The sequence below is a fragment of the Halteromyces radiatus genome (genome assembly GCF_025201355.1).
Source record: "Halteromyces radiatus strain CBS 162.75 chromosome Unknown BX664scaffold_1, whole genome shotgun sequence".
Classification (NCBI taxonomy): Eukaryota; Fungi; Mucoromycota; class Mucoromycetes; order Mucorales; family Cunninghamellaceae; genus Halteromyces; species Halteromyces radiatus.
The window spans coordinates 4,294,862-4,320,884 of NW_026251687.1; the positions used below are offsets into that span (position 1 = coordinate 4,294,862).

At 33.0% G+C, this 26,023-nt stretch overlaps 13 protein-coding genes across 13 annotated transcripts; 6 read left to right on the plus strand and 7 right to left on the minus strand.

Annotated features, from left to right (window-relative positions):
* Nucleotides 1-871: 871 nt before the first annotated feature.
* BX664DRAFT_290695 (uncharacterized protein) lies at nt 872-2,684 on the plus strand (the record flags this gene model as incomplete). The annotated part of the gene is made up of 2 exons (XM_051541904.1): nt 872-1,342; nt 1,407-2,684. 2 exons carry the CDS (start codon nt 872-874, stop codon nt 2,574-2,576), a joined length of 1,641 nt encoding a protein of 546 aa, XP_051405709.1. The 3' UTR covers nt 2,577-2,684.
* Nucleotides 2,685-2,896: 212 nt separating this feature from the next.
* BX664DRAFT_322959 (uncharacterized protein) lies at nt 2,897-4,781 on the minus strand. The gene is made up of 5 exons (XM_051543588.1): nt 4,609-4,781; nt 3,584-4,535; nt 3,448-3,495; nt 3,237-3,320; nt 2,897-3,169 (listed from the first exon to the last, which is right to left on the minus strand). Exons 1-5 carry the CDS (start codon nt 4,758-4,760, stop codon nt 2,996-2,998), a joined length of 1,410 nt encoding a protein of 469 aa, XP_051405710.1. The 5' UTR covers nt 4,761-4,781; the 3' UTR covers nt 2,897-2,995.
* Nucleotides 4,782-5,728: 947 nt separating this feature from the next.
* BX664DRAFT_255661 (uncharacterized protein) lies at nt 5,729-6,021 on the plus strand (the record flags this gene model as incomplete). Its single annotated transcript, XM_051540424.1, has 2 exons — nt 5,729-5,880; nt 5,964-6,021. Coding segments are annotated over 2 exons (210 nt in total), but the record flags the coding sequence as incomplete, so codon positions are not given.
* A 2,605-nt stretch (nt 6,022-8,626) lies between these two features.
* Nucleotides 8,627-9,727, minus strand: BX664DRAFT_346150 (uncharacterized protein; the record flags this gene model as incomplete). Its single annotated transcript, XM_051547512.1, has 1 exon — nt 8,627-9,727. One exon carries the CDS (start codon nt 9,725-9,727, stop codon nt 8,627-8,629), a length of 1,101 nt encoding a protein of 366 aa, XP_051405712.1.
* Nucleotides 9,728-10,087: 360 nt separating this feature from the next.
* Nucleotides 10,088-11,683, minus strand: BX664DRAFT_355479 (TMEM164 family-domain-containing protein). Its single transcript, XM_051547817.1, has 6 exons — nt 11,548-11,683; nt 11,365-11,463; nt 11,057-11,204; nt 10,753-10,936; nt 10,468-10,653; nt 10,088-10,293 (listed from the first exon to the last, which is right to left on the minus strand). The coding sequence occupies exons 1-6, from the start codon at nt 11,655-11,657 to the stop codon at nt 10,142-10,144; spliced, it is 879 nt and encodes a 292-aa protein (XP_051405713.1). The 5' UTR covers nt 11,658-11,683; the 3' UTR covers nt 10,088-10,141.
* Nucleotides 11,684-11,955: 272 nt separating this feature from the next.
* On the minus strand, nt 11,956-13,087 carry BX664DRAFT_322968 (Snf7 family). The gene is made up of 6 exons (XM_051543589.1): nt 12,944-13,087; nt 12,863-12,882; nt 12,715-12,792; nt 12,494-12,640; nt 12,370-12,438; nt 11,956-12,311 (listed from the first exon to the last, which is right to left on the minus strand). The coding sequence occupies exons 1-6, from the start codon at nt 12,957-12,959 to the stop codon at nt 12,039-12,041; spliced, it is 603 nt and encodes a 200-aa protein (XP_051405714.1). The 5' UTR covers nt 12,960-13,087; the 3' UTR covers nt 11,956-12,038.
* A 65-nt stretch (nt 13,088-13,152) lies between these two features.
* BX664DRAFT_322980 (Snf7-domain-containing protein) lies at nt 13,153-14,355 on the minus strand. Its single transcript, XM_051543590.1, has 5 exons — nt 14,226-14,355; nt 13,822-14,062; nt 13,521-13,754; nt 13,345-13,466; nt 13,153-13,280 (listed from the first exon to the last, which is right to left on the minus strand). Exons 1-5 carry the CDS (start codon nt 14,283-14,285, stop codon nt 13,266-13,268), a joined length of 672 nt encoding a protein of 223 aa, XP_051405715.1. The 5' UTR covers nt 14,286-14,355; the 3' UTR covers nt 13,153-13,265.
* Nucleotides 14,356-14,543: 188 nt separating this feature from the next.
* Nucleotides 14,544-16,479, plus strand: BX664DRAFT_382573 (uncharacterized protein; the record flags this gene model as incomplete). The annotated part of the gene is made up of 10 exons (XM_051549058.1): nt 14,544-14,692; nt 15,071-15,173; nt 15,260-15,320; nt 15,388-15,438; nt 15,504-15,594; nt 15,659-15,731; nt 15,794-15,818; nt 16,008-16,142; nt 16,204-16,263; nt 16,367-16,479. 10 exons carry the CDS (start codon nt 14,544-14,546, stop codon nt 16,477-16,479), a joined length of 861 nt encoding a protein of 286 aa, XP_051405716.1.
* Nucleotides 16,480-16,653: 174 nt separating this feature from the next.
* Nucleotides 16,654-18,317, plus strand: BX664DRAFT_322984 (uncharacterized protein). The gene is made up of 6 exons (XM_051543591.1): nt 16,654-16,855; nt 16,929-17,028; nt 17,097-17,157; nt 17,280-17,421; nt 17,510-17,903; nt 17,972-18,317. The coding sequence occupies exons 1-5, from the start codon at nt 16,695-16,697 to the stop codon at nt 17,841-17,843; spliced, it is 798 nt and encodes a 265-aa protein (XP_051405717.1). The 5' UTR covers nt 16,654-16,694; the 3' UTR covers nt 17,844-17,903; nt 17,972-18,317.
* Nucleotides 18,255-20,510, minus strand: BX664DRAFT_322988 (thiamine pyrophosphate enzyme, N-terminal TPP binding domain-containing protein). The gene is made up of 5 exons (XM_051543592.1): nt 19,777-20,510; nt 19,061-19,698; nt 18,925-18,988; nt 18,560-18,866; nt 18,255-18,479 (listed from the first exon to the last, which is right to left on the minus strand). The coding sequence occupies exons 1-5, from the start codon at nt 20,427-20,429 to the stop codon at nt 18,438-18,440; spliced, it is 1,704 nt and encodes a 567-aa protein (XP_051405718.1). The 5' UTR covers nt 20,430-20,510; the 3' UTR covers nt 18,255-18,437.
* A 502-nt stretch (nt 20,511-21,012) lies between these two features.
* Nucleotides 21,013-21,804, plus strand: BX664DRAFT_322989 (60S acidic ribosomal protein P1). The gene is made up of 4 exons (XM_051543593.1): nt 21,013-21,038; nt 21,217-21,283; nt 21,411-21,638; nt 21,710-21,804. Exons 2-4 carry the CDS (start codon nt 21,218-21,220, stop codon nt 21,734-21,736), a joined length of 321 nt encoding a protein of 106 aa, XP_051405719.1. The 5' UTR covers nt 21,013-21,038; nt 21,217; the 3' UTR covers nt 21,737-21,804.
* A 146-nt stretch (nt 21,805-21,950) lies between these two features.
* On the plus strand, nt 21,951-24,024 carry BX664DRAFT_322990 (uncharacterized protein). The gene is made up of 7 exons (XM_051543594.1): nt 21,951-22,534; nt 22,606-22,676; nt 22,736-22,827; nt 22,896-23,006; nt 23,062-23,262; nt 23,369-23,692; nt 23,757-24,024. Exons 1-7 carry the CDS (start codon nt 22,018-22,020, stop codon nt 23,914-23,916), a joined length of 1,476 nt encoding a protein of 491 aa, XP_051405720.1. The 5' UTR covers nt 21,951-22,017; the 3' UTR covers nt 23,917-24,024.
* A 249-nt stretch (nt 24,025-24,273) lies between these two features.
* On the minus strand, nt 24,274-25,780 carry BX664DRAFT_322994 (t-SNARE). The gene is made up of 6 exons (XM_051543595.1): nt 25,608-25,780; nt 25,360-25,501; nt 25,191-25,287; nt 24,977-25,128; nt 24,691-24,908; nt 24,274-24,612 (listed from the first exon to the last, which is right to left on the minus strand). The coding sequence occupies exons 1-6, from the start codon at nt 25,687-25,689 to the stop codon at nt 24,440-24,442; spliced, it is 864 nt and encodes a 287-aa protein (XP_051405721.1). The 5' UTR covers nt 25,690-25,780; the 3' UTR covers nt 24,274-24,439.
* Between the last annotated feature and the right edge of the window lie 243 nt (nt 25,781-26,023).

Here is a 26,023-nt window from a genome sequence, read left to right on the forward strand (position 1 = left end):
ATCGATATTATCAAGAGGAAATGAAGCCATAGAAGTAACCGATGGTGATCGTGGTGGTGATGACTGACAAGATCGTGGTTTGTTGTTAGGTTGACGATCTAATTTCCAGTCTGATAAGAATTGAAATAACATATTGTTTTTGTTATTGATGGGTATGTTGGATTACAAAAAAAAGAAAAGAGAAAGTAACAAGATAGAAAAGAAAAAAAAAGTTGATAGAAAAAAGAGAAGAAGAAAATAAAGAAAGGAAAAAAAAAAGAGAGCACTTTATATAAATGTTACCAACCTAAAAGATGGAACGGTCCATTCATACATACTAGAAATAAAAAAAAAAAAACTTTTTGGCGGCGATGAAAATCTTTAGTTAACTCGTGGCAATCAAAAAGGTTAGGAAACCTCATTCGAGATGATGGGGTCGAGACCCGCATTACTTTTTTTGGGTATTTCTCATTTTTATTTTTATGTTTCTCACATTCACTCACCAGTTCAATGTCCGCTTTGAAATTTAGGGTAAGAGTGGTTGGCCTCATTGTTGACGTGGTGCTCCCCAAATACAAACAAACCTATTTCTTTTTTTTTTTTTTTTTTTTTTTGGGTGTCTCTGACTACTTTTTTTTTTTTACTCCTGTTCTTCAAAAAAAAAAGACTAAATATGGAATCATCTATGGAACATTCAGATCCTACTTCACCTACAAAGAATGATCAAGAAACTTCACTTACTGAACATAATAATAATAACAATGATGTAGTAGAACAACAACAATCATCTGAAGAACCAGCAGATACACTAACAAAGAACAATGACTCCTCTCTCAACCAAGGTATGAATGAAGTCTCTACTGAATCCATAGCAGCAACCCAAGATACAGTGATGGAAGAAACAACAACAACAACAACAACGGAACCTACAGAAGAACAAGAAGCAACCAAGGAAGAAAATGAAACAACGGAAGCAACATCTATAGTGGAAGGCGACGAAGAACCTATGACAACCAACATGGACACTTCAACAGATCGATCTAGTTTGGATGATGAAGCTCGCAATTATCTCATGACACAAGTTCAACAAGTCCAAATACCCGAACACACTGCTGCCTGGTTTGATATGACCACCATTCATCAAATCGAACGCGTTTCTGTACCAGAATTCTTCACTGGTCGCAATCGATCCAAGACACCAGCGATTTATCAAGATTACCGTGACTTTATGATCAACACCTTCCGACTCAATCCAAAGGAATATCTTGCTGTCACTGCTTGTCGACGGAATTTGGCAGGAGATGTATGTGCTATCATGCGTGTACATGCCTTTTTGGAACAATGGGGTCTAATCAATTACAAGGTAAAAAAAAAAAAAATAAAGTCCATATCTTTATTATTATTGACATCTTTTACAACTTATATAGTGTGATCCTGCCACAGTACCATCAACGGTTGGACCACCTTTTACCGATCATTTTCGAATCACTGCAGATACACCAAGAGGACTTCAACCATTCAAACCCAACTTCAAATCACTTGGAAACAATACGGATACCAATAAAGCAGCCAAAGACGATTCTTACGATTCATGGCGACAAAAACTATTTGATGGGGATGGATTCACACATACAACAAAATCATGGTTCTGTATCACATGTGGAGCTGAATGTACAAAAGAACGATATCACAGTCTCAAGACAAGGAATATGGATCTTTGCCCAGTATGTTATCAACAAGGACGATTTCCAGCCACGATGTTTAGCAGTGATTTTATCAAGTATAGTACCTCCTCCATCAGTGATACATGGTCAGATCAAGAAACGTTACTTTTACTAGAAGGCATTGAATTATATGATGATGATTGGAACGCCATTGCTGAACATGTTGGAACACGAACAAGAGAACAGTGTCTATCTCACTTTTTACAACTCCCTATTGAAGAACCTTATCGATCAGATCAACCTTCATCGGATGCGATTGAACACAAACGAACACCTTTCTCTCGTGCTGATAATCCTGTCATGTCCATCCTTGCCTTTTTAGCATCTGCCGTGGATCCAGAAGTAGCAGCCACAGCGGCGGATGCTGCCATTCAAGTACAAACGAGACAGAAGAAGGATCATATGGTACAAACGAGACAGAAGAAGGATCATATGGATATAGACGATAGACCAAGCAAAAAACCACGAACAGCCATGGAGAAGACAGCATCTGTAGCTCTTGGATCAGCAGCAGCAAAGGCACATTCCTTGGCCGGTATTGAAGAACGGGAAATCCAAAGATTGGTGCATGCGGTGGTGGAAAACGAGATCAAGAAACTGGAACTCAAGATGGAACATTTCGATGACTTGGCTTTGGTACTGGACAACGAATTAGAAGCCATCACCCAACAACGCCGCATGATCTTTATGCAACGACTGGCCCACAAGAAAACAGCAGCTTTACTGGACAATCTGGATGATCCTGCCTCCTTGCCTTCTTTATTGGACTCGTATCTATTCAAAGAACATTATCGTTTGGCTCCTCTCTCTGATCAAGCATTGATGCCACCAACCGATGAAGAAAAACAAAATCAATCCATTTTATCTCTTTGATTCGTTAGTATTCCCTTTTTTTTTAATGAAATAAAGATGTTTTTTTTTTTTTATGAAATAAAGATGAAATAATATAAAGATACGGATGGATCAAGATGATGGGATGATAAATGACAACAACAAAAAAAAAAAAAATGGCTACCAGAGGAAAGTTTGATGGTCTTTCGTACAACAATCGGAATCCATCACATTCATTGTTTCAACTCTATCGTATTGCATCGGGATAACCTTCTTTAGAAATCGGATACAGTTCATTTATGTCAAATTCAATAGGATCCTCATTTTTCCGATGTTGTCATACTAAAAAAAAAAAAAAAAAAAGAGTGAAATGAGTCCCCGATCCTGTCAAAGAGAATCTCTTTATTGGAATAAAAAACAAAAATAATGACATAATAATGACACTAAACTAGATAATAAGATTAATGACCAATGTTGACAATATGGGAGACTTGTAAAGGTCGCATTTTTCCAAATATTTTGTCAGCATCCGCATTTGCTTGATTGTGAAGAAGTTGCTCAAGTTCCGGAGAATTGGCCCAACTTGGTATTTCAGTCATTTGTGCATCCTCTGTGTGCCCATCTTCATTCGTTGCCTAGTAAACATCATTCGATAATGAGCCCCATGCATGTCTTTTTTTTTTTTTTGTAACGTATGTTTACCTTGTCATGAGTATCCTTGTTTGTAGTAGTTTGCTCTATTGATTCTATCGACTTGCTTGTACGTTTTTTGTTGGATAATGGACCCTAATCAATTGAATTAGAATAATAAAATGAGTTCCCCCGAAAAAAAAAAAAAAGAAAAGGATCAATCAATGAGCAAAAAAAAAAAAAAAAAAAAAAAGAGAGAGAGATTCCATCCTTTGTCGGTTACCTTAGAATGAGTAGGTTGTGGTATCTTGGTTGGAATTGATGAGTTTCTCTAGAATATATATAGAATATCATCATAAGCTTTTACTAATCATCATCCGTAAATCAATCTACTACTTTGCACTTTTTCTTTGTTTTACCTTTCGACCCAAATCGGTGTTTGATGATGATAGAGATGGTTGAGATGATACTGATGTTGAATGTTTTCGTGTTGATGATGGCGAATAAGACGGTTCTTCGTGATGAGTAGTAGAGGAGGAAGAAGGTGGTGACATGTGTATAAGCCTTGTAGTTCGAGTTGTAGTAGAGTCGAGAGTTTGCTTGGGAGAATCAGCTTTAATACTACTGACATCGTCTAATACAAAAGAAGATTCCAACGTTGCAGAACGACCAATACTGAAGATGCGAGAGAAGAAGGAAATGTTATCGTTGGCTCCTGTGTCTTCATGCGTTCTGTCCATGTTTGCATCGCCAGTATCCATGTTCAACAGTTGTACTTGGTCATCCATTTGTTCTTCCTCTTCGCTGTATCCATGATAGCGTGATCTTTTCGTACGATTTGATGATGATAATGGTGAATCTTGTAATGGTTCAAGAATGATGTGATCATTGGCTGAGACGTTGTCATTGTTAGCAATAGCACGAAGAATAGGATTGATGGTCTTTCTCCTTTGCTGTTTCTCTTCTTGTTGCTGTTGTTGGTCAGTGCCGTCTGTAAAAGTCGTTTTGGATGATAAGGTGTGGGGAGTACCAAGACTTCGATTTCGTAATCCATATCGTCCGTGCTTCTTTTCTTCTTCCAAAAAACGACGAAGTAATGCTTCTCTCGTCGTTGCTGTTGTTGATTGGTCAGGTGGTCCATTTTCAACCAAGTGATCTTTATTGGTAGATTCAATTCGAGGATGCTCAGGAATGTTCATGCCAGAACATACGGTAGCTGTTTGTTCGTTTTCAGCCACAGAGGAATATGGTTGCGTAGTTGTATTCTTATCTTGAGCAATGCTTGACTGTTCCACGTGATCATGTGTTCGTTTCTTACCAACTTGTGATATATTATTGTCTAAAATAGTTCGTCGAGTAGAAACAATTGATCTATATTTTCAAAAAAAAAAAAAAAAAAAAAGGATTCATAAAAAAACTTAGTTAGATAGGTTATTATATTTACCTGGCAGTTTTATGTTGACGAAACCAAATGAGATGTTCCTTGAAAAGTGAATCCAATTGAGAAGTTCGATCTTTAACAAGATCATTAAACTTTTGTTCTTGTTGTTGAACCCAAGTAATAGCTTCAGGATGAATTCGTCTAGTTGTAGTCATTTATATAAAAAAAAAAAGTCAGGGATCCTGAGAAAGGAGAAAAAAAAAAAGGATGAACAGGTTCCTTCTGAAGAGGATAATATTTTAATCCCGATCAAGAATTCGATAAAAATTGATTGGCTGAAGTCTTGTATGAAAATCTTACCATTCAATTGGTAATAAAAGGAGAAAGTCCATTGCAATTGAGAATTCTAAAAAAGTGAGATCAGCCAATTTTGTACATCCATCAAACAATGACAAAGATAAAAAAAAAAACCACAAGACATCCATTAAACTAATACTGAACTTTAGAAGATGGGATGGCCTTCCGTTCCGAAAGCTCTTGAAAGAAGAAATTACTAACTATATAGACAAATCAAGTTTTTTTTTATTTTATTTTATTTTATTTTATTTTATTTTATTTTATTTTATTTTATTTTATTTGATTGATATTTTTATATTGAAATAAAAAAATAATAATAATAAAATATATACTAATATAAAATGGGCGAAAGGGTGGTGAGCTTAGTATGTTGTAAAGTGTTGAAATATCTAATCTAAAACAAATATATATAAACATAATAGTACATGATCTTACCTAGTTCATCACCACCACCAATTTGGACTTTGTTGATATTAATACATAATAAACATCCTTGTCCCTTTTTTTTCCGTAGAAGCCTTTCCCGTGACAAGATCAAAGTAAAAAAAAAAAAAATCCACTTGTAATGACCTGCGTATATAGCTGATGACCATGGAAAAGGAAGTGAATGAAAAAAAAAAAAAAAAAGAGCTTAGATAAACAAAATTTTCGTGAGTATAAATGCCCTTTTTTTTTTCTTTCTTCCCTCTCTACTGTTTTCTAGATTTATCCTTTCTTATTTTTTTTTTTTTATTTTATTTTACCTTTCTCCGATTCACATCCAAACATCCTATATAATAATAACGAACTAATCTAAAGGCAAAAGAGAAGTGATCATTGAGATATGATGACTGGGACGTTGAAGACGTTGTGTTTTGATTTTCCTACCAAGAAAAAGATCTTTGAATGCAAGCATTGCCCAAAACAGTTCCAAAAACCAAGTCAACTAAAACTTCATGTCTATACCCATACTGGCGAAAAACCACATAAATGTCAAGTGTAAGTATATCTATTTTCCAAAAGTTTCTTTTTTTTCTTTTTTTTTTTTTTGTAAATATTCTTTTTTTTTTAATTTTACCTAGTCCAAATTGTGGTAAACACTTTTCGATCCTAAGTAATCTACGTCGTCATATCAAGATCCATGCTAAAGAATGTTCAGTACCAAAAACTATAACTGATCCTTCATCTCCGAAAGTACCAACAAAATTGAAACCTATTTTACCTTATCATGCCAAATTGTCCAATGAATCCAAGGTATCAGATATTCCAGAAGAATCGCATGAATCCTCTGATGAGCCTGGTGTATCTAACGGATCCAATATATCCCCTACGCTTGATTTACCTAATCCATCTAATGAAAGCAATACATGGAAGTTGTCAACAATGCAAGAAAGTCTTGTATGGCCCATTCCATCCCCAGTGACGCCTGTATCTTCCGGACCTCCATTTTTTATGTTTCCAAGTTCGATTCAAACCTCAATTTCTCTGCATTGTAATGATGTTGTCCCTGAGACTGCAGATCGACTAAAATATAACAATCAAATGGTTAATAATAATCCAGTCTCAATAGATGAATGTCATTCCTATATCAATTTTCTTGCTGATCAAAATGTTTTATGGTTTACCAATGGTGATGTGCATCCATTTGATATGTCGCCTGTCCCACTATAAGTCCTACTAAAACAAAAACAAATTATTCATCTTCATTTTTCTCTTTCTCTCTCACACACACACACGTACATGCACACACACAAAGACATATGTATATCACACTCATTCATCATCTACCATATAAACAAACACAGATGTTGTATGCCCTTACCCCCCTTTGACGTGGCCATGTCCCTTTTCTTTTTTAAGCCTCCCTTCCCCTTCTTTTTTTTTTTTTACGATCCTATTGATGTACGCTTACCTATGCCCCCCAATATCAGCTCTAAATAAAGAAGAAGAAAAAAAATATTTTAGTGATACGTAACTACGCGTTTAAACCTGTTTGGGAAGTTCATTGGAGGCAAAAAAAAAAATTCTTATTATCTTCAATCCAAACTTACAAAAAAAATCATCTTTACCAGTGCCACATCTAATAAAACCTTGTTTTTGGCATAAAATCCTGCTAGCGTAACAAATAAAAGCTTAAAATCAGGTTAGCTGGTTAGTTCCTTTTTTTTTCTTCTCAAAATAAGTAATAAAAAAAAAATAGTTTATTGTACTCACCATCATAAGAGCTCAAATGAAGAATGAGAAACTACAAAAAATAAAAAGTAAAAAGTAAAGGTATATGTAAAAGTAAAAGTATATGTAAAAGAGAGAATATGAGTGAATAAGTGGTCCAAAAGAAGAGAGAACCCAAAAAAAAAAAAAGAAACCATTTGAGAAGTGTATGAGCGACAGGGTTGTAACAAAAAGAAGAATAATGCTTACGTCTTTCACCGAGATTTTCCAATAGAAACCATGATGTATAAAAACTCAGCTATAGACAGAAAGAAGCCGTACCATAATAGGGTAAAAACTATTCTTAAAGAAAAGAGAGAACGTAATAAAGAATAATCGTAAAAGAAATAGGAAGAAAAAAACGAAGCCAGAAGGCTCACTTTTTTTTTCTTGTTTTCAAACTCATCCCATGTCAGCCAATAATATCAAAGAACAAAGATCATGCTTTGAAATGAATGATCACCACCCCACCTAGTACAAAAAACAATGCATAGATCATGATGATCGATGTCGTTTGTAGATCTTACCAGTACAAAGTATTCTGTTGATATGCTACACAATAAATATCTTTTATTTGATCCTCAGACGATGTTGTTAAACAAAATTTTCGCTTCACATCTGATTCAGTACCAGATCAATAGATACAACAAGAAAATGAATGATCGATGGTAACGATGGTGGTATTATAATAATAATGAAAAAAAAAGTGATGATGGATAATCTGTAATCATGATTAATATGATGGGTATAAAATATAACGTGTGATGGATAATATTAGTCTCAACAAGTCAACAAAGTAATGTCTATTTTTTTTTTTTTTTTAAGAATCATGATTATCGCCATTGGTTATTATCAACGTCTTCAATAGTGAAAATCAATATTATCCAAATCATCACCCATACCAATATTATATTATTATTATTATTATTATCCATCATGGATCATCCGACTATTATTCGCGTAGTGGGTGCAGATAACAAAGGTATCAAATGCATTTGATGACTTTCATAATGCAGCTCAGAAAAAAAAAATGAATGTTAAAATCTTCCCACTTTTATAAGATATCGGAATTCGAATGTACTAAATATGGAGAGCCACAATGGGAGACCAGAGCACAACTGATATCTTGATGTGATGATGATAATAGTTAAATGATACAAGATAATAATATGATGATCCATCATACTATAACAAGATCAATTATTAATCATATATTATCCATGCATTCCGTATACATCAATTTTATTTTCCTGTCTCTTTTTAGTTGAATTGAATGGTAGATCGATTATGTTCTAAAAGGAGTGTCTAATTAACAAACTGTAAAGTAAGATGGAGAAGGTATCGATTTTTTTTTTATTATGAAGAATGTAAATAATAGGATTGGAGGTAATAAAATAGTAGAATTATATGTATATAAGCAACAAAACAAAATAAAAAAAAAATAAAAAATAAAAACTATCACTGAATAAAATAATAATAATAATAATAATAATTATAATAATAAAATCACTAACCAAAGTCAAAACAAGAGAAATCAGAGGAAAAAGAAGGATCGCCGTCCTTTGATATGTGCCGCCGAGATAATAGGTTCAGATTGTCTTCTTGGATCATGAAGAGATCGTTTGCGCCAAGAGGAAAGGATGGGGAACGAAACACGGTGATGATCATTGGGAGGATCCACAGGTGAATAGCGAAGAGGTTTGGGCGGATATTGGCAAGGTGTCATCATAGGAGTTGAACAAGGAGGCAAAGTAGAATGAGGAGGAGGAGGAGAAGAAGAAGAAGAAGAAGAAGGAGCAGTCATTGTCCCCAAATTAGGCGGTTTTCCAACTCTACTTTGATGTTGTTTTTTCTCAGCGATGGGAAGAGTTCTTGATCCAGTATTATCATCATTTGTTTTGTTGTTGTTTGTATGGAGGGTCTTTGTAGGGGTATCATCCAAAGGAGAGGCAGTGGTGGTAGTTTTTGATGGAAGAGTAGTTGTTGTCATATCATGAGGACTATCAGATACATGAGCGGGTACGACTGGAGTAGGAGGTGCTGCAGGTGTTGATGCTGCCGAGAAAAACTTTTGGCGCAAATAAGCTGAGGAACGTCGAAGAAGATTATGATTATTTTGTTGCCGGCGTCGTGTTCGGTCAATAAGAGTAGGTGGTGGTGAGGAAGAATAAGAAGAAGAAGAGGACAGTATATTCATTGTGATGGAAGAAGGTAGTTCTATATCTTCTTTTTTGGTTTCATGTTGTTCTTGTTGTTGGTGATTCTGCATCGTTAGTGGTGGCGATGAAGGTAAAGTTGTATCACAAGTCGGTAACAAGTCCAATGAGGTAGAAGGTAAAATAATTGAACCCCTCTTTTCTTGTACTTCCTTTGTCGAGTCTGCTACTACTTGTTCTATTTCTTCCTTTGTTGCCATGGTAGTTGTTTTTTCCGGTACTGAATTCATGTTGATATCTAATGAGGTTACGTTGTCGTCCATGGAAGAAAATGGAGTATCTGTTTCCATAAGATTTTTAGTTGAAAGAAAGTCCACAGTATGTAATAAATCCCGTTTCAAGTCAAACTGAGAGATCAAGTCCTCGGCAAAACTAGTACCCAACTTGTCATCAAACGAGAGGGTTAATTGTTCATGCATAAGTTTTTTGAATGTACAACAATAAAGAATACAAAAAAAAAAAAAAAAAAAAAGTGAAATAAAAATAAAAATAAAAAAAAAAAAAGAAAAAAGAAAAAAGAGAAAACGTAGAAAAAAAAAAAAAGAAAAAGAGGGGGGGATGTCCAAAAAGAAAAGAAGGGGCGTAAATATAAACCCAGTTTAACAATGATAATAATCAACTATTCACGAGCTATTTGTTGGATAGGTAACAATCCAAAACTATCCCCTTTATTATATTGTTAGATTTGATCTTTTTTTCAAGGAGTTTTTTTTTTTTTTTTTTTTTTTCTATATACATAAAACAACATTTTTTTTTCTTTTATTATTATTATTCTTTCAATATCAACATAAACTAACTATGCAAAACTAAAAAAAAAAGTAAAAACCCTATGTCTAAGATGATTTCAATTTGACTTGTTGTCGAGTCCATCGTATGAGATTATGAAAGTTGTCCATCACTAAATATCTTGTCCAGAACATATTGAGTAACGCCGCCATAAACATGATATTTCGGTAATGTGGTCCAGTTTCGATCAAAAAGCCCACTAACAAAAAAAAAAAAAAAAAAACAAGTATAGATTAATTGTTATGCACAATCACATATCTAATATCATCCTACTCCTCTTTTATACATATATATATCTATGTCTCCTAATTCCCCCAATTTATCAACCTTGTTTTTTTTTATTCTTGTTCTTGTTTTCGTTTTTCTTACTTACGTGCAGGGGGACCAAGAGAAAAGTTGAGATTGTAACCAGACCATAAAGAAAAAAGATGAAGAACTGGAGTATGGTAAAAGGCGTAAACACCAAAAGAGAATAATGCCATATCAAATGATGGAGGAATCGTTACATAACGAGGATTGGATATCATATATAAAGGTAAGATCAACACAAGTGTATGTTCTGTTACAATAGAAAATAAATAAATAAAAAAAATGATGATCAGTTAATATGTTACCATCAATATGGAACTATCATTACACTTCTTTTTTTTTTTAATACCTAAAAAGAAATTAAATACTTCGCCAAACATATCATGATCACGTAAATCAGGAAAGATTAAGGCAAGAATGGCACCCCATAATGTATAATAATAAGTATTCAATAATAATCGAGGGATCAAAGGATATTGTTTCCAAGGCCACATCATTACTATAATCAATAGTAGGGCGCTTGCATGACAAGGCTATCAAAAAAAAAAAAAAAAAGATTTCATGGTTACTCAAAAAAGCCAGATTTGGAGATGTGACATCACGGTCCATTGGACGGAATCATTCAACCTCCCAAAACAGTAACTAAGGTTTACCTGCATGAGAAAAAGTAGAGTTTGAGTCGCCATCTTGTGAACACAAGTAATGCCAAATGATCCAACCATCATCACTAACAAGATCCGTTCCAACATAGATGCCTTTGGTACATCATGTTTAGAATTCATCAGTCTATAAGCTTCAGTACTAAAAAAAAAAAAAAAAAAAAAAAAGTAAAAAAAAAGAATTAGCATCAATTTATCAAAAAAAAAAAGTAAGGGACTCCTTTGTTTGTTTGTTTCTTTATGATCATTGATCTACCCCAGTATACCCCGTTCTTTTTTTTTTTTAAGATCAATTGACTTACTTTTTACCCCAAGCCTTGTTACCAAAGTATATTGTCACTCCAATGAAAGTTGGTACTAAAAAACATAATTCTAAAGCATGTTGTGTTGGTGAAATATACCTATTTCATTTAACATATAGATTAGATGAATTATATGATTATATAATAGATCAAATCAAAAAAAAAAAAAATAAGAGAACTTACCAAGAACCACGTAAAGAGTCTTCAAAGTCAGTAAGATGTCCTGGAGGTAATTCATGAGACAAACTCTTTATGATTCCACCCAAAGCTTGGAACATGGAGATGAATGTCATTATAATGAAAAAAAAAAACAGTAAAAAAAAAAAAAGGAGACGATAAAATGAAAGAAGGTCAAGGAATAAATGAAAAGAAGAAGGAGACAAAGTAAGGGAGAGAAGAAAAAGAAAAAAGAAGAAAAAATAGACAAAGGAAAAAGCCTTGTGACTTTTCTGAGTCCGCCACAAGCTTAAAAAGCAAAAAAAAAAAGTCAAACCCTGATTTGATCAAATAACGAAACCTGTGTGCCTGTTTTTTTCATTTTCTATGGATAAGTTTGAAACATGGTTAGATGATAAAGAATGAAAAAATATGTTTTCTGATTGGACAAAAGTTTTATTCACATAAAAAAAAAAATATAAGCTAATATATATAACACAAAAACTATATAACCCTAATTATTGTCGTAACGCTTTCAACCTTTCTGTCAATAAAGCATCTTCATCCTTTTCTTTCTTCTTTTGTTCACCAAGTACAGAACTAGGTTCTAATCGTCCAAGTTCTTGATTCATTTCCAATCCATGTTCATCAGCTACTTGTTGCATTAAAGTTTCTACTTCATTTTGTGGGGTTGTCATCGTTGTTGTTCCTGCCATCGCACCTTCCATATATTCTGTCTGTACATCAAGATCTTCAAATTGTGATTCGAATTTATCCATCACCATTGATATCTAATAAAAATAATATCTATCAATATATATATATATATATATAAGTATTATTACTTACTTTCTCTAGATTCATTGATTCCATTGCTTTATCCATCCCTTTGACTACACTAGCCATAGATCCCGTTACCTATCATATTTAAAAAAATCAAATCACATGTTCTTTTTTTTTTTTCTTTTTTTACCTTCCGCATTGTCACTGCTGTTTGTACACGACTTGCTACTGCATCAATACGTGAGGATAATCGAAGTAAATTCAAAGCTTCATTTTTCTTTCGAATAGCATTAGATGCATATATACGAGCACCTTCCATATTTCCATCTTGTATAGCCTTATCAAACATATTATTAGATAATAACATATTATTATTCATCCCTTTTCTTTTTTCTTTTTTTTTTGTTTTACCTTTTTGAGTTTGGTTTTTTCAAGTCCTTCATCTTTTTGACACCGTTTAGATTGCTTATTTAGCTGCTTGGCTGTAAACTATATCAAATAAGTTTAGATAATTGTAAGAAAAGTATAGTATTTCTATTATTATTATTTTTTTTTTTACCTTCAATTGGAATAGATTTTCTAAATGTAAAAAAGAGAGATCAGTTCATCAAGGTGATAACAAGATTTTATTTTTACTTACTTTCAAGGCCACTCATTATCTAGTTGTGTATGTGTATTGATATTGATGGAAATATATAAAATAAATCTATTTTTTTTTTTTGTATATGTATATAATATATATATGTATTGTACTAGGTATTTGTATACAAAAGGAAAAAAAAAAAAAAAAGTAGGAAGTAAAAAAGAGAAAAAAGGAGAGCCAAGACTTTCAGTGAACACTTGACAAAATCGTTTGACGCAGACGGACTTCAAAACACAAACTTTATTGAGTCGATCATGAAAAAACTAAATAGATAATAATAATAACAATACATGTAAAATCCCATCTCCTTCTTCATCTATTATCCTTTCAAAGCCTATAAAAAAATAAATAATTTAAATACAACATCATTTATTATATATTCTATTTTTTTTTTTTACCTGTAAACGTTTTTGCATAAGTTCCAATTCAGGACCTTCTTCTTCAGATTCTTCTTCTTCCACTGGTTCTTCTTGTTTCTTCTCCAATGCTGGTCCAACTGATCCAGCTTCACCCAGTAAACCTAAAAAAAAAATAAGATTAGTATCTCTTTATCAATATTCATATAATCTATTACCATTTGTAATTTGAAATAACACACTATTGACTTCCTCATCAGCAGCTTCTTCAATATCATCATCATCCAGTGTTTCCATGGTATCTTCTATCATTTCATCCATAATCCCTGCTTTCATCATTTCCATTGACATTTGTTGCATAGCTTGAGATACTTCAGGTAATCGTATCAAGGAATTGACTAATTTCATCACTTCTCCACTTTTTTGTAATGCTCCTGCTACCTTGAGTGTTGCTATTATCAAAAAAATACATGAATAAAAAAAAAAAAAGATAAAATCTAAAGGATAGATAGTCCTTACCAAGTTGATGTTCCAGTTGCATAATAATAGAGTTCATTTGAGCTTTACTTGTATAAAGTCGGTTTTTATGTTGTTGTGATCGTATCAACTCTTTCGCTAACATCTTGCATACTTTGATATCCCCTTTTTTTGCCACTTGTTTGATTGATTTCTTGACTTTGACTTCCTCTATATCAATAGCCTGTATTTGACGTTGTATCGCTCTTTGTTGTTGTCTGATTTCTTGTCGCCATTTTTTAACCTAACAAAGATAAATAAAAACATAGAATTAGTCAAAGTAACTCTTCTCTTATCCACTCATATGAGACATCTGCTGACAAAACAAACAAATACATACACAATACAAACAACATCCTTTTTTTTGGACTTCCTTCTTTTTCCATGTTTCCTCTTTTTCAACCTACCAGTTCATCAGGTGTCTTTTTTCCAAAAAAGCGTTGTATATTACTAATAGTACTTGCCATGTTGTAAATGGATGAAATATAATAAAAAAAGTATTATCAAGGTATTTCAGTAGATGTAAAAGAGGGTAAGTGAAAAGAAAAATGGAAAAAATATATATATATCAAAAAAAAAAGTCGCCTTTTTGTTTGCGTTTTCATCTCCGCTTTTCTTTGGATGGTCCTTCCTCAAGGAATAAAAAAAAAAATGACATTTATAGCTTTCTTTTTTTTTTTTTTTTTATCTTATTATATATTTATCTTTCAAAAGTATATACATATATGGAAAACAAAACAATTGTTATTACAGGTGGGAGTAGAGGAATCGGTAAAACAGTAGCAGAAACCTATCGACAACGCAAGGCTAATATAGTCATTGGAGACATTAGAGATGCTGAAGGTGAAAAACTAGTTGCCAAAATGAATGAAGAGTAAGAAATATATATATATCAATCTACTGGATTTGTTATCATCATATATATATATATGATTCATCTGTTGGTAGGATGATGGGAAGATGGATGATGATGGGATGATGGGGTGATGGGATGATGGGATGATGGGATGATGGGATGATGGGATGATGGGATGATGGGATGATGGGATGATGGGATGATGGGATGATGGGATGATGGGTAATATGTGATGACGGATAAATATAGGATGATGGATAAATATAGGATGATGAATAATATATGATGATGGTTAATATATGATGATGAGATGATGGATAATATGCGATGATGGATGATGATGACGGATGACAATACAATTGTTCTATTACTTACAGCTATCTTTTCAATTATTAGAGCTGGAGCCAAAGTTGCAATTTACGTTCATACTGATGTCTCCCATTATGAAGATAACAGACACCTATTTCGAACCGCAGAATCAGAATTCAATCGAGTGGATGTAAAAAAAAAAAAAAAGGATATGATGGATGTGTATAAGAGATACTCATTTACAAACATTTTCGTGGTGGATATAACACTTTATAGGTAGCATTTTTGAATGCTGGTATAGGATCTACAAGTAATACGTTATTTGCTCCCCTTGATGGTAAACAAGAAAAGATAAAGAAAAAAAAAGGAACAACTGACTTTTTTTTTTTAAATCAATCCATCAGATGATCGTGAAGAATCAATATTCAATGTTGACCTTATTGGTGTCGTAAAGGGTAATGAATGGTCATATTATTATCATCAACTAAAAAATAATATATATATATATATATATATATAGGAACAAAAGTGGCTTTATTACATATGGCAAAGAACAAGGAGGACAGTGCGATCATAATCAATGCATCCACTTGTTCATTTCAAACACCACCGTAAGAATTTATTATTATTGTATGAGGTATATCCTTTCATGTTTTTTTTATCGTATACATCTAGTGCTATGAGTGCTTACAATGCTGCTAAGCATGGTGTGATTGGATGGGTAAGATCATTAGATTTTCTTCCCAAGGTAAATATATTTTTATGGATAAATAATGATGACAGATCAGACTTTAACTTCTTCCTTTTTAGGTGTGCAACGTCAGAATCAATGCAAGTAATGAAAAATAAGATTTTTTTTTTTAAAAAAAAAAAAAGAAATTAGAAAAAGATGTTAACATTTTTATTGATGATGATGATTGTGGTGATATCCAAAAAAAAAAAAAAAAGTTTGCCCAGCATGGATAGGTAAATTTACTTTTCTTATATAATTTCAATATCTCAATACATCTTATTTGTACGGTAGATACTGATTTGATGACTGATCTTGGTGACAGAAGTATTGAACCTTATTGGAAAGTAGCTGATGCTTTACCACGAGCATCTATGAAGACATTGATACAAGCTATAGATATTTGCATAAAAAACACTACAAAATCAGGTACGATATATTGAATATATGTTTTGAAGATAATATTTTTTTTTCTTTTTTTGAAAACTAGGTGCGGCAATATTAGTTTTACCAGATGGCGTGAGTGATTTCCCGCGTCCAGCTGTATTTGGTATGATATTTTTTTATTTTTTTTTTTTTTTGGTTCTACTCCCACGACATGATATTAAATTTATTTATTTACTAATACTAATCATACCATTTCTTCTTTTTAGAATCAACAGTCAATGAAGCTACTAACAAGGCCCTTGAAATATATAAAGTGGAAATGGTAGAACAATATAAAAAAGAATTAGACATAGCATTAAAGAGATATAGTGACAATTGAAAATAAACGTTTTTCATGCGATCGTCTACTCATATGTATCTATGCTGCTGAGTCACAACTTTTTCACCTTTCTTGATCCTTTTCACACACTTTTTTTTTAAGGCGGTGCATAAAAAAAAAAAGAATTTCTGGATTGCTGTCTTCTTCTTTGTTTCTCTTTTCTTTCCTTTTTTTTTTTTTTTTTATTATTATTATTATTTTTTATTCACTTTGTCATGACTGGTCCAACTCTTAAAGGCAAAACTGCTGTGTTAACAGGTGCTGCTCGTGGTATTGGAAAGGCTGTTGCTGATGCCCTCATTGAAAAAGGGGCTAATGTCGTTATTGGAGATCTTCTGGATAGTCAAGGTGAAGCTTTGGTTGCCTCTTACAATACGTATGTGTGTGTGTATTACAAACTCATATAAAGAGAATGACTCGGATTAAATAGTTATTTATTTACTTTGTAGTGATGGTAAACGCGCAGCTTACATTCATGCTGATGTTACCAAGTACAAGGAAATTGTCGCTCTGTTCCAGTTGGCCGAAAAGGAATTTGGTGGTGTAGATGTAAGTAAAAATAAAATACAACCAATGTGGAAAGGATATAGTTGTTAATCTTGTACATAATTTTATAGATAGCCATCCTAAATGCTGGTATTGCTTCCAATTCAAACAACTTATTCACTGATTTGAATGGTAAGTGTATATAAAAACACCAACATTCGAAAAAATATTATTATTATTATTATTATTATTATTATTATTATTATTATTATTATGTTGGGGATGTGCTCATATAGATTTGTTTCATTTTATAGATCTTCAAGATGAAAGGATGATAGATGTCAATGTTACATCGGTGATCAAATGTACCAAGGTAGCAACCCTCCATTTAGCGCGTCGAGGTGGTGGTGTGATTGTATCAACTGCATCGGTAGCTGGCTTCCATAGCGGTGGAATGTAAGTATTATTCAATATGATGTATAGGATAGATGACTCAATGATTCTTGTATCTTCTAACATAATACCATTTGATTTCTCTTCTTAGCTCTCTCGCACCTTATACGGCAAGTAAACATGCTGTCGTTGGTTATACCCGTGCTTTCGATATTTTACCTTCTATTTGTAATGTGAGGGTAAATGCTGTATGTCCCTATTGGGTCGAGACTGATCTGATTACATCCTTACATCCTGATGATGATTCCACTACTGCTACTCCTTTTGAAAAACTTGTGATAAATTCAGCAAGAACCAAGATTGAAACTGTTGTAGAAGCTTTTATGACCTTGATTGAAGATGAAAGTCGTATAGGTAAATTAATTTTGGATTATTATGAAAAAAAAAAAAGAGAATTTAGAAAAGTTGATTTGTATTTTGTATAGGACAAACCATCATGGCATTACCCAATGGGTTGGAAGTTGTAAGTCGACCTGCTCTTCAACGTAAGTATCAATTATGTATAGTTTCTTCATATAGATTTTGTCTTATTTATTTTTGTTTTTATTTGTAGCTTCTATTTCTGTGGATTCTGTACATGTTAAAGAATATATCAAATCGGATATTGAGTACCAAAAGAAATTGTTAGCTGCTGCACTGGAACGTTATGAATCTGTATAGTCTTTAGTTGTATAACTAGGTGATATTGCAATAAATGATTTTGTTTGATTTTTTTACCACATCATTTTGTAATAAATTCTCTTTGGAGCCAAAATTCATCATCATCATACATTATTACATATAGTACCATTCCAAATCATCATTACCTTCATCATCATCATTATCACCAGTCATCATTAAGAATAGTTTAACTAAACATTGTAACATAAAATTTATTGACAAATAAGAAAACAGTAGAGAAAAGGAAAAGGAGAAGGGAATCAAAAAAAAGATAATCATGATATAGAAGGGAAGAATATATTTAAAATCTATAGCCAAGGGAAATATATATATATATATAGTGTTGAGTTTTCATTTATCTATATTTTTGATTTTTGTGCCTTGTTCATCCATCCAAAACTCTACAAAAAAAAAAAAAAAAAAAAAAAAAAAAAAAAAAAAAACTAGTAAATGCCAATTCAATATAGCGCAATCTCCTTACCAATTTCTTTCTTCCACCTGGAGCAATCATGACATTGATCACACACGTGTCATCCTTCAAAACCAAGGCTTTGTTCAATGCATCGGCCAATTCCACACGATTCTTAACTAACCAACCTTTTCCACCACATGCTTCAGCAATCATGTCATATCTAGTTTCGGGAGAGAGAGAGGTTGAAGGCAATATGTTGCTGTTTCTAGATTGATCATAATCTTTAGAATCCAAGCCATGATAAATACCATTGTTGTTGATGACAATAATGAGTAGTGGGATCTTTGATCGAATGGCTGTTTCTAATTCCATAGCACTAATAAAAAAAAATAAAAAGTTAAGTTCATTATTTTTATTCATGTTTCTATTTTTACCTAAAACCGAATGCAGAATCACCAACAATAGAAATAACGCGGTCATTTGGATAATAACATTGTGCTACAATGTAAAAAAAAAAAAAGATGAATATTCTAAATAAAGTCAAATTATCAATAATAAGTTTTAACTTACCAGCAATGGCGTAACCCATACCAACACCCATGGTAGCACCAGTACCAGCATCCAATCGACGACGAGGTTCATAAACATCAAAGAAGGATCGAGCAATATCCATTGTGTTTGCACCTTCACTAACATAAATAACTTGTTGAGGAAGGATCTTCTTGATGACAGTGAATGCTGTTTGATATGTCAATACTGCCTTATCATCACCGATTTGTCCACTTGTTTGGGTCTTGGCCACATTTTCTTTCACTTTTTCTAAAAGACCAGTAACATAAGAATTGGAAGACAGAGAAACCAATTGTTGTTTATATGATAAAAGTTGTTGCAGAACTAATCGGATGTCACCAGCCAGTGGTAAAGTAGTAGCACCATTGTTTCCCAACTCTTCAGGATGGATATCGATATGAATGTAACGGACGTTGGTAGACCATTTGGGAGATTGACCATAATGTAAAATCCAGTTCAAACGAGCACCTACCAGTAAAACCACGTCTGCTTCCTTCAATGCCTTGGACCGAGCAGCTGATACACATAAAGGATGTTGATCAGACACTACCCCTTTACCCATTGGTGTTGGCAAAAATGGAATTTGTGTATGATTGATCAATTGATTCAATTCTTCTTCTGCACGAGCATAAGCAGCACTACATAAGAAAGAAAAAAAAGATAAGTTTCTTTTTCTTTTGTTCTGTCGTATTTCCTTTTCTTTTTTTTTATTTTACCCTTTTCCAATGACTATCAGAGGTTGTTTGGCTTTACCTAACCAATGTAAGGCTTGTTGGATGGATTGAGAATCAGCCTGAGACTTGACGTTTGCAGTGACCTTGGGTAATTGAAGAGCTTGAATGGATGATCTATCTTCAATAGGGTATTGAATAAAATCAGCAGGCAAGTCAACATAGGTAGGGCCAGGACGACCGACCATTGAAGTACGAATGGCTTTTTCAATGACAAAAGGAATCTTGTCTACACTGGTAGGACGAGAAGCATATTTGCAATAGGAGCGACAGGCTTCTACTTGGTCAAGTTCTTGAAAGGCACCCATATCAATTTGATCTGTATCACAAGAGCCTGACAACATCACCATAGGCCAACAGTTAAGTTGAGCATTCAATAAACCGGCTAAACCATGTACCACTCCGGGTCCACCCACAGTTAAGCAAACACCTGGACGTTCACTAAGATAACCATAAGCAGAAGCGGCATAGGCAGCGGATTGTTCATTACGAAAACCAATAAAGCGTATTCCTTGAGCTTGGCAAGCATCCGCTATTTCCACAACAGGAATACCGACAATACCAAATATAATATCTACACCTTGTTGTTTGAGTGAAGTTGCAATAAGTTCAGCACCGGAAGCAAGTGATTGTGTCATTAGAAAGTGAAGAAAAAAAAAAAGTAGAGATAAAGAAGAAAAGAAAAGAAATTCGGAGCGAAAAAAAAAAAGTGGAGAAAATATTCTCTTCCTTTCAGGATCAACGTAAACCCGCCACGATAAATCTTGTATGAAACTTAAATTTTCTCTTTTTGGGAATCCATGCAAAAAAAAAAAAAAAAAAAAAAAAAAAAAAAAAAAAAAAACTTCTGAAGATTTCTTTTTCTTTTCCAATCCATCTTAGCTTTTCTACCATATCATCTACTATCAAATTCATTTGAAAGGCAGCACTGAGTACGAATATTCGATATCAAAAATTATTATTCTATGACACTTTATAATAATACTTTATAGTCGATGTTCATCTCTACGGATGAGAATAATGGATGATGGATATTAAGAAAGAAGAAAAAAACGTAAATAGGATCTCCATTATGATATTTTGTATGTTGATAAAGGTCAATTTTTTTTTTTTGAGAAGGGATCCAAAAAAGGAAACGTGACTTGTCTGTCCCATTTTTCTCTCGATGGCCACCGTTTCCTTTTAACTGGGAGCTGTCCCTCAATTTTTTGAGTTCTTCCTCCTTTTTACCTTTTACAACTGTAAACGTATGTAGCCCTACTAGAAAAAAAAAATTCATCCATCCATCCATCCATCCATCCTCCCATTCTATTTACTTCTATCATATCTCATCTATCCCGATGATTCATCTATCGTATCCCATCTCTTTATGTTACTTTGGATCCCTTGTTAATCTTTAAATCTTTTTTATTTTTATTAAAATAGCATGTCTGCCGAACTCGCCGTCGTTTACGCTGCTCTCATCCTCCAAGATGATAATGTTGAAATCACCGTAAGTGAACAATAGAAAAAAAAAAAGAAAAAGTGACCATTTGAAATACACGACATTATACCGGTTTTTTTTTTTTTTTTTTTTTTGCTCATTATTCGTTTTCAAATATATATATATATATAATTAGGCTGACAAGCTCCAAACTCTTGTCAAGGCTGCTGGTATTGACGTTGAACCTATCTGGTTCTCTTTGTACGCCAAGGCTCTCCAAGGTCAAAACCTCGGTGAACTTCTTTTGAACGTCGGTGCTCCTGGTGCTGGTCCCGCTGTCGCTGCTGGTGGTGCTGCTGCTGGTGGTGCTGCTGAAGAAGCCAAGGAAGAAGCCAAGGAAGAAGAAAAGGAAGAATCTGACGAAGTAAGTGAATGAACATATAAATATATATATTATGAGAGTGATTATTGATCAAGGTATTTTTTTTTTTTTAGGATATGGGCTTCGGTCTCTTCGATTAAACTGGTTTCAGGGTCAAGTTTATTTCTTTTATTCAATAAAATATTCTTCATATTTATTACTTCTCGTATTTGATATTGTCCCTCTTTATATATATATATATATATGTTGTTGAATAGATTGATGCAAAATAGTTCTATGCTGCGTATCGTAGAGTCATTCAGCGGAGATACTATATTTTTTATTTTTTTTTTTTTTTCTGTTATTTTCCATTTTTTTTTCTTTCTTTCTTTTTTTTTCTTCCTGATTCTTTTCGTTCGATCTACTTTTGAAACTATTGATCATGTCGGACAACGAATGGCATACTGTCAGTAACCATAAACCAATAGCTCATTCTCATGGCAACAAGAACTATCGACGTCGACAATCTAAACAATTAGCCTTCTCTAGTGGTAGTACCAGCAAGTCCATGTCAAAATCTTTGTCAAAGTCCTTCCAAAATCTTAGTTTTAAACCTTCTTTTGATGACAAGATCCTTTCTCAAACAAATCCTTACCATTTACCCGAAGACGATGACTCTGATGTAGAAGAAGAAGACGAAGATCAAGTGGATCCTATTGATATACCTCTTCCTCCTTACCATATTACTCTGGTGATCAACTGTCCTTTTGATGATTGTTCGGCCGTGGCTCCCTTTTTGGATACTACTGCTTTGGTTCAACACTTGAAAACTGAACATTCTTTAGTTTTTCTCAATTTGCATCATATGTATATGGCCTTGGACGCCTATTTATCTCGATGGGCAAGTGTATTACGAACAGGTGACACTCTACAAGAACATGCGGTATTGGATACAGATGGTAAAAATTAGAATAATGATTATATATATGTATATTGATAAAACTCATTCTATTTGATATATTTTTATTAGTCTATGTTATTGATCCTAGTCAATCTGATTTGGATAAAAAGATCCGTGAAGATATCCAACTAGAAAAATTGGTAAGAAAAAATAACAATCATAAACAAGAAGATGATTAAAATATATAATTGATCTTTAGAATGAAATCCTCAAGATACAACAAAGGGAACGAGAATATGATTCGAAACAACCTCGGAAATGTTTGTTTTGTAAAATTGTGTGTGATTCAAGGCAAGTTAGATAGATCAAAACTTATATATATATATTTATTTGTTTTTTTTTTTTATTTATTTACTTAGAACACTACTTTTCAAGCATATGTTTTCCGAACATAACTTCAATATTGGTCTACCTGACAATCTAGTAAATGTGAACGAATTTTTGGATCTTTTGGAAACAAAATTGACAAAGTAAGTTCGAATCATCTATTTTATATCAGTAGTTACTAAAACATTATATGCATAGATTACAATGTCTTTATTGTGAAAAAACTTTCACAAGTCCAGCTGTTTTACGAAAGCATATGCGTAAGAAGAAGCATTTCAAGATCGCATCCAAGAACCGTCAATATGATCGCTTTTATGTCATCAACTATTTGGAACCTGGTAAAAATTGGGAAAATTTTGAACATGATCATTTTGATTCAGATGATGAAAAGAAAGATGAGTAAGTTAAAAAAAAAAAAAAAAAAAAAAAAAAAAAAAAAAAAAAGGATTGATTGATGTGTTTTCTAATCGTGACTAATGTTGTTGTTATTTGTTTTTCTACCTAGATCATGGGCCGATTGGGAAGAAGAAGTCTCGGAACCTACTATGTGCCTATTTGATGATCAAGTTCTACCTTCACCAAAGGAAGTACTCTTGCACATGAAAACAACTCATGCCTTTGATCTCTCTGCCATACGAAAAGAAAAGGGATATGATTTTTACAGAACCGTGATTCTGATCAATTATATTCGACATCAATCTTCTCTATCCAAATGCTTCTCTTGTGGTGAAAAAGTGCAAGATTTCTCCAATTTGGTCCGTCATATGGAAATCAAAGGTTGTATTCAAGCATTTGTATCTGAAGATGCTGAGTTCTGGAAGGATCCAAGGTATTAAAAAAAAAAGTGTAGCATGCTATTTTGATCTTGGAATATTAACTCATTTTTTTTTTAGATACATGCTTCCTATTTATGAAAATGATCCTTTACTTACTGGATTCGATGATGACGACGAAAGTGATGTGGAAAAGGACTTGATGTTATCTGATGATGAAGCCAACAAGAAATACATGTCTAAGGTCATGTCTTTATCTTTGGAACAATCCGATCTCTAGTAGCTTAGTTTATTTAGTTTAGACTTTATGTATTTTATCTATTTCATCTTATTTTTTTTTTTTTTTATCTCTAGCACATATTCAATAAAATGGCTATCGCCCTTTAAGCATCAAAACATAGGAATGTGTGTGCATGTCTGTGAATAACGGAAGTCAAGTACGGTAGTGAACAAAGTGTCTTTCTTTTTTTTTTTTTTGCATGATCCTATATATCATTCATTTCCATATATCTGGATTTTCTTCAATTACAAGAGAGAAAAAAAAGACTACAGCAACATCCTCTTCTCCATGCATCAGTATTATATGTAAATCAGAGAGAGAGAGAGAGGGAGAAATATATATATATATATATATATATACGATCAAAAAGGATAAGGTTTATTAAAAAAAAGGGAGGATATCATATAAAGTAAATAAAAAAAAATGAAAGATGATGATGAATGGTTGGAGGTTATCATAAAGAAGAGAAACATAAAAATAAAACAAAAGGAATAAAAAAAACTATCAAATACAAACTACATGATTACTTGGCCACAACAATAATCAAAGCCAAAACGGAGGCGACCACAGCAATGATTAATAAGAAGCAGCACATGTTTTTCCTTGCATTCTTTTGATGTCGATTCGCTGTTGTAAGTTCATCCGCTGCCTGTCGAGTATTTTGAGCAATATTGATCACATTTCCATAGATGCTTTCTAATAACAATAATAAAGGTAATATAAGAGAATTGTTATAGAATGATCATTTTTTTAAAAAAAAAAAAAAAAACTTACGAATGCCACTATCTTGTTCATTAACTAACATCCCCAAATCACGGAAGATTTCATTCAATTCACTGATACCTTGTTCAATTCCTTGAATTTCCCCTTCCCGTTCAGTGATCAAAACTTCATTGTATTCGATTTCATTGTCCAGAGCTTGTAATTGAATACGTCGTTGTGTATCGTCAGCCAATGATGCTTGATCATCTGCTCCAGCTACTTCATCCAATCTATCCAAAAAGAAAGGAAAAAAAAAATAAGAAAAAAAAAAAAGACAAAATAAATAAGATATACTTACGAAACTTGAGATTGTAACATAGCAGTTGTCGCCTTGGCCTTATCTACATATTCTCGTTGCTTGCTTGCTGATAATCGTTGAATTCTTTGAAAATCACTTAGTACCTTTTGGAAATCTTTGGATAATTTTTGTTGTTCTAATTTTCGTTGACGCTAAAATAATAATAATAATAAAAAGTGAATAACCTAACCATCTTTTTTGTTTCAAACCTTACCGATTTTCGACCATCCACCGTTTGATATTGCGCTAGAGATTTGATATCATTGGTTGAGTCCTTGATAAGTTCCCTGGTCGCTTCTGTCACATCATGTCTAAAATATCATAACAAATAAAAACATCATGTCACTTGTTATTTCTTTTTTTTTTTTTTTTGTGATACTTACAACTTGTTGCGTACGTCAGCTGTATCTCTTGGTCCTCCCAAAAAATTGACTAACCGTTCTATGCTGGTAATATTCCCATTGATACGAAATACTTGTTGTGATACTCGTTGAACTAAACTTTTGTATTCATGTTCATCGTCATCTATAACAATCGAGTTGTTTCAAAACAATTCAATGGGAAATATTGATATCGGATTAATACTAATAATCCTTTTCTTTTTCTTTTTCTTTTTTTTCTTTTTACTCACCTGGTAAGTGGATAACACCTTGTCGATTGTTTCTTGGAGATCCTGATGATCCATATCCTTGTTCCAAATCATTAAACGACATTGTTTTCTATAAGAGTATTAATGTATTATAAAAGAGAAAGAGACAGAGAAAAAAAAAAAAGTTGCCAAGATTCGGTTGTGTTCTGGGAAATTTCAATTTCCGTCTCCACCAAAGAAAACAAGATGATTCGAACCATGGAGATAGCTCACAAGCTTCATCTTCCGCTCGGCGAAACCACCAATAATATGACATCATAAAATACAATATCATACAACATTCAATCAAAACCCATCAATAATGATAACGATGATGCCAGCATCTTACGATCATGGAAAAAAAAGTCTGACTGAAGAGAGATGAGAAAAAAAAAAAAGGAAGGGAAGGGAAAGAATAA

What these genes read in the sequence shown, in the direction of transcription:
- BX664DRAFT_322959 (XM_051543588.1), bottom strand. Translation starts at nt 4,760, where the DNA reads ATGACTACAACTAGACGAATTCATCCTGAAGCTATTACTTGGGTTCAA. An exon ending in CGTCAACATAAAACTGCCAG is followed by an intron (nt 4,536 to 4,608) that starts GTAAATATAATA and finishes TTGAAAATATAG; the next exon opens with ATCAATTGTTTCTACTCGAC. An exon ending in ACAAGGATACTCATGACAAG is followed by an intron (nt 3,170 to 3,236) that starts GTAAACATACGT and finishes GATGTTTACTAG; the next exon opens with GCAACGAATGAAGATGGGCA.
- BX664DRAFT_355479 (XM_051547817.1), bottom strand. Translation starts at nt 11,657, where the DNA reads ATGACATTCATCTCCATGTTCCAAGCTTTGGGTGGAATCATAAAGAGT. An exon ending in CTCTACTTTTTCTCATGCAG is followed by an intron (nt 10,937 to 11,056) that starts GTAAACCTTAGT and finishes TTTTTTTGATAG; the next exon opens with CCTTGTCATGCAAGCGCCCT. An exon ending in TTCTCTTGGTCCCCCTGCAC is followed by an intron (nt 10,294 to 10,467) that starts GTAAGTAAGAAA and finishes TTTTTTTGTTAG; the next exon opens with TGGGCTTTTTGATCGAAACT.
- BX664DRAFT_322968 (XM_051543589.1), bottom strand. An exon ending in AAAAAACCAAACTCAAAAAG is followed by an intron (nt 12,641 to 12,714) that starts GTAAAACAAAAA and finishes ATGTTTGATAAG; the next exon opens with GCTATACAAGATGGAAATAT. An exon ending in CAGCAGTGACAATGCGGAAG is followed by an intron (nt 12,439 to 12,493) that starts GTAAAAAAAGAA and finishes TAAATATGATAG; the next exon opens with GTAACGGGATCTATGGCTAG.
- BX664DRAFT_322980 (XM_051543590.1), bottom strand. Translation starts at nt 14,285, where the DNA reads ATGGCAAGTACTATTAGTAATATACAACGCTTTTTTGGAAAAAAGACA. An exon ending in AAAAGACACCTGATGAACTG is followed by an intron (nt 14,063 to 14,225) that starts GTAGGTTGAAAA and finishes TATCTTTGTTAG; the next exon opens with GTTAAAAAATGGCGACAAGA. An exon ending in GCAACTGGAACATCAACTTG is followed by an intron (nt 13,755 to 13,821) that starts GTAAGGACTATC and finishes TTTTGATAATAG; the next exon opens with CAACACTCAAGGTAGCAGGA.
- BX664DRAFT_322984 (XM_051543591.1), top strand. Translation starts at nt 16,695, where the DNA reads ATGACTGGTCCAACTCTTAAAGGCAAAACTGCTGTGTTAACAGGTGCT. An exon ending in TTGGTTGCCTCTTACAATAC is followed by an intron (nt 16,856 to 16,928) that starts GTATGTGTGTGT and finishes TTTACTTTGTAG; the next exon opens with TGATGGTAAACGCGCAGCTT. An exon ending in AGGAATTTGGTGGTGTAGAT is followed by an intron (nt 17,029 to 17,096) that starts GTAAGTAAAAAT and finishes ATAATTTTATAG; the next exon opens with ATAGCCATCCTAAATGCTGG.
- BX664DRAFT_322988 (XM_051543592.1), bottom strand. Translation starts at nt 20,429, where the DNA reads ATGACACAATCACTTGCTTCCGGTGCTGAACTTATTGCAACTTCACTC. An exon ending in GATTCTGCATTCGGTTTTAG is followed by an intron (nt 18,867 to 18,924) that starts GTAAAAATAGAA and finishes TTTTTTTATTAG; the next exon opens with TGCTATGGAATTAGAAACAG. An exon ending in CAGGTGGAAGAAAGAAATTG is followed by an intron (nt 18,480 to 18,559) that starts GTAAGGAGATTG and finishes TTTTTTTTGTAG; the next exon opens with AGTTTTGGATGGATGAACAA.
- BX664DRAFT_322989 (XM_051543593.1), top strand. Translation starts at nt 21,218, where the DNA reads ATGTCTGCCGAACTCGCCGTCGTTTACGCTGCTCTCATCCTCCAAGAT. An exon ending in ATGATAATGTTGAAATCACC is followed by an intron (nt 21,284 to 21,410) that starts GTAAGTGAACAA and finishes ATATATAATTAG; the next exon opens with GCTGACAAGCTCCAAACTCT. An exon ending in AAAAGGAAGAATCTGACGAA is followed by an intron (nt 21,639 to 21,709) that starts GTAAGTGAATGA and finishes TTTTTTTTTTAG; the next exon opens with GATATGGGCTTCGGTCTCTT.
- BX664DRAFT_322990 (XM_051543594.1), top strand. Translation starts at nt 22,018, where the DNA reads ATGTCGGACAACGAATGGCATACTGTCAGTAACCATAAACCAATAGCT. An exon ending in ATATCCAACTAGAAAAATTG is followed by an intron (nt 22,677 to 22,735) that starts GTAAGAAAAAAT and finishes ATTGATCTTTAG; the next exon opens with AATGAAATCCTCAAGATACA. An exon ending in GAGTTCTGGAAGGATCCAAG is followed by an intron (nt 23,693 to 23,756) that starts GTATTAAAAAAA and finishes TTTTTTTTTTAG; the next exon opens with ATACATGCTTCCTATTTATG.
- BX664DRAFT_322994 (XM_051543595.1), bottom strand. Translation starts at nt 25,689, where the DNA reads ATGTCGTTTAATGATTTGGAACAAGGATATGGATCATCAGGATCTCCA. An exon ending in ATGTTACAATCTCAAGTTTC is followed by an intron (nt 24,909 to 24,976) that starts GTAAGTATATCT and finishes CTTTTTGGATAG; the next exon opens with ATTGGATGAAGTAGCTGGAG. An exon ending in TGAACAAGATAGTGGCATTC is followed by an intron (nt 24,613 to 24,690) that starts GTAAGTTTTTTT and finishes TATTGTTATTAG; the next exon opens with AAAGCATCTATGGAAATGTG.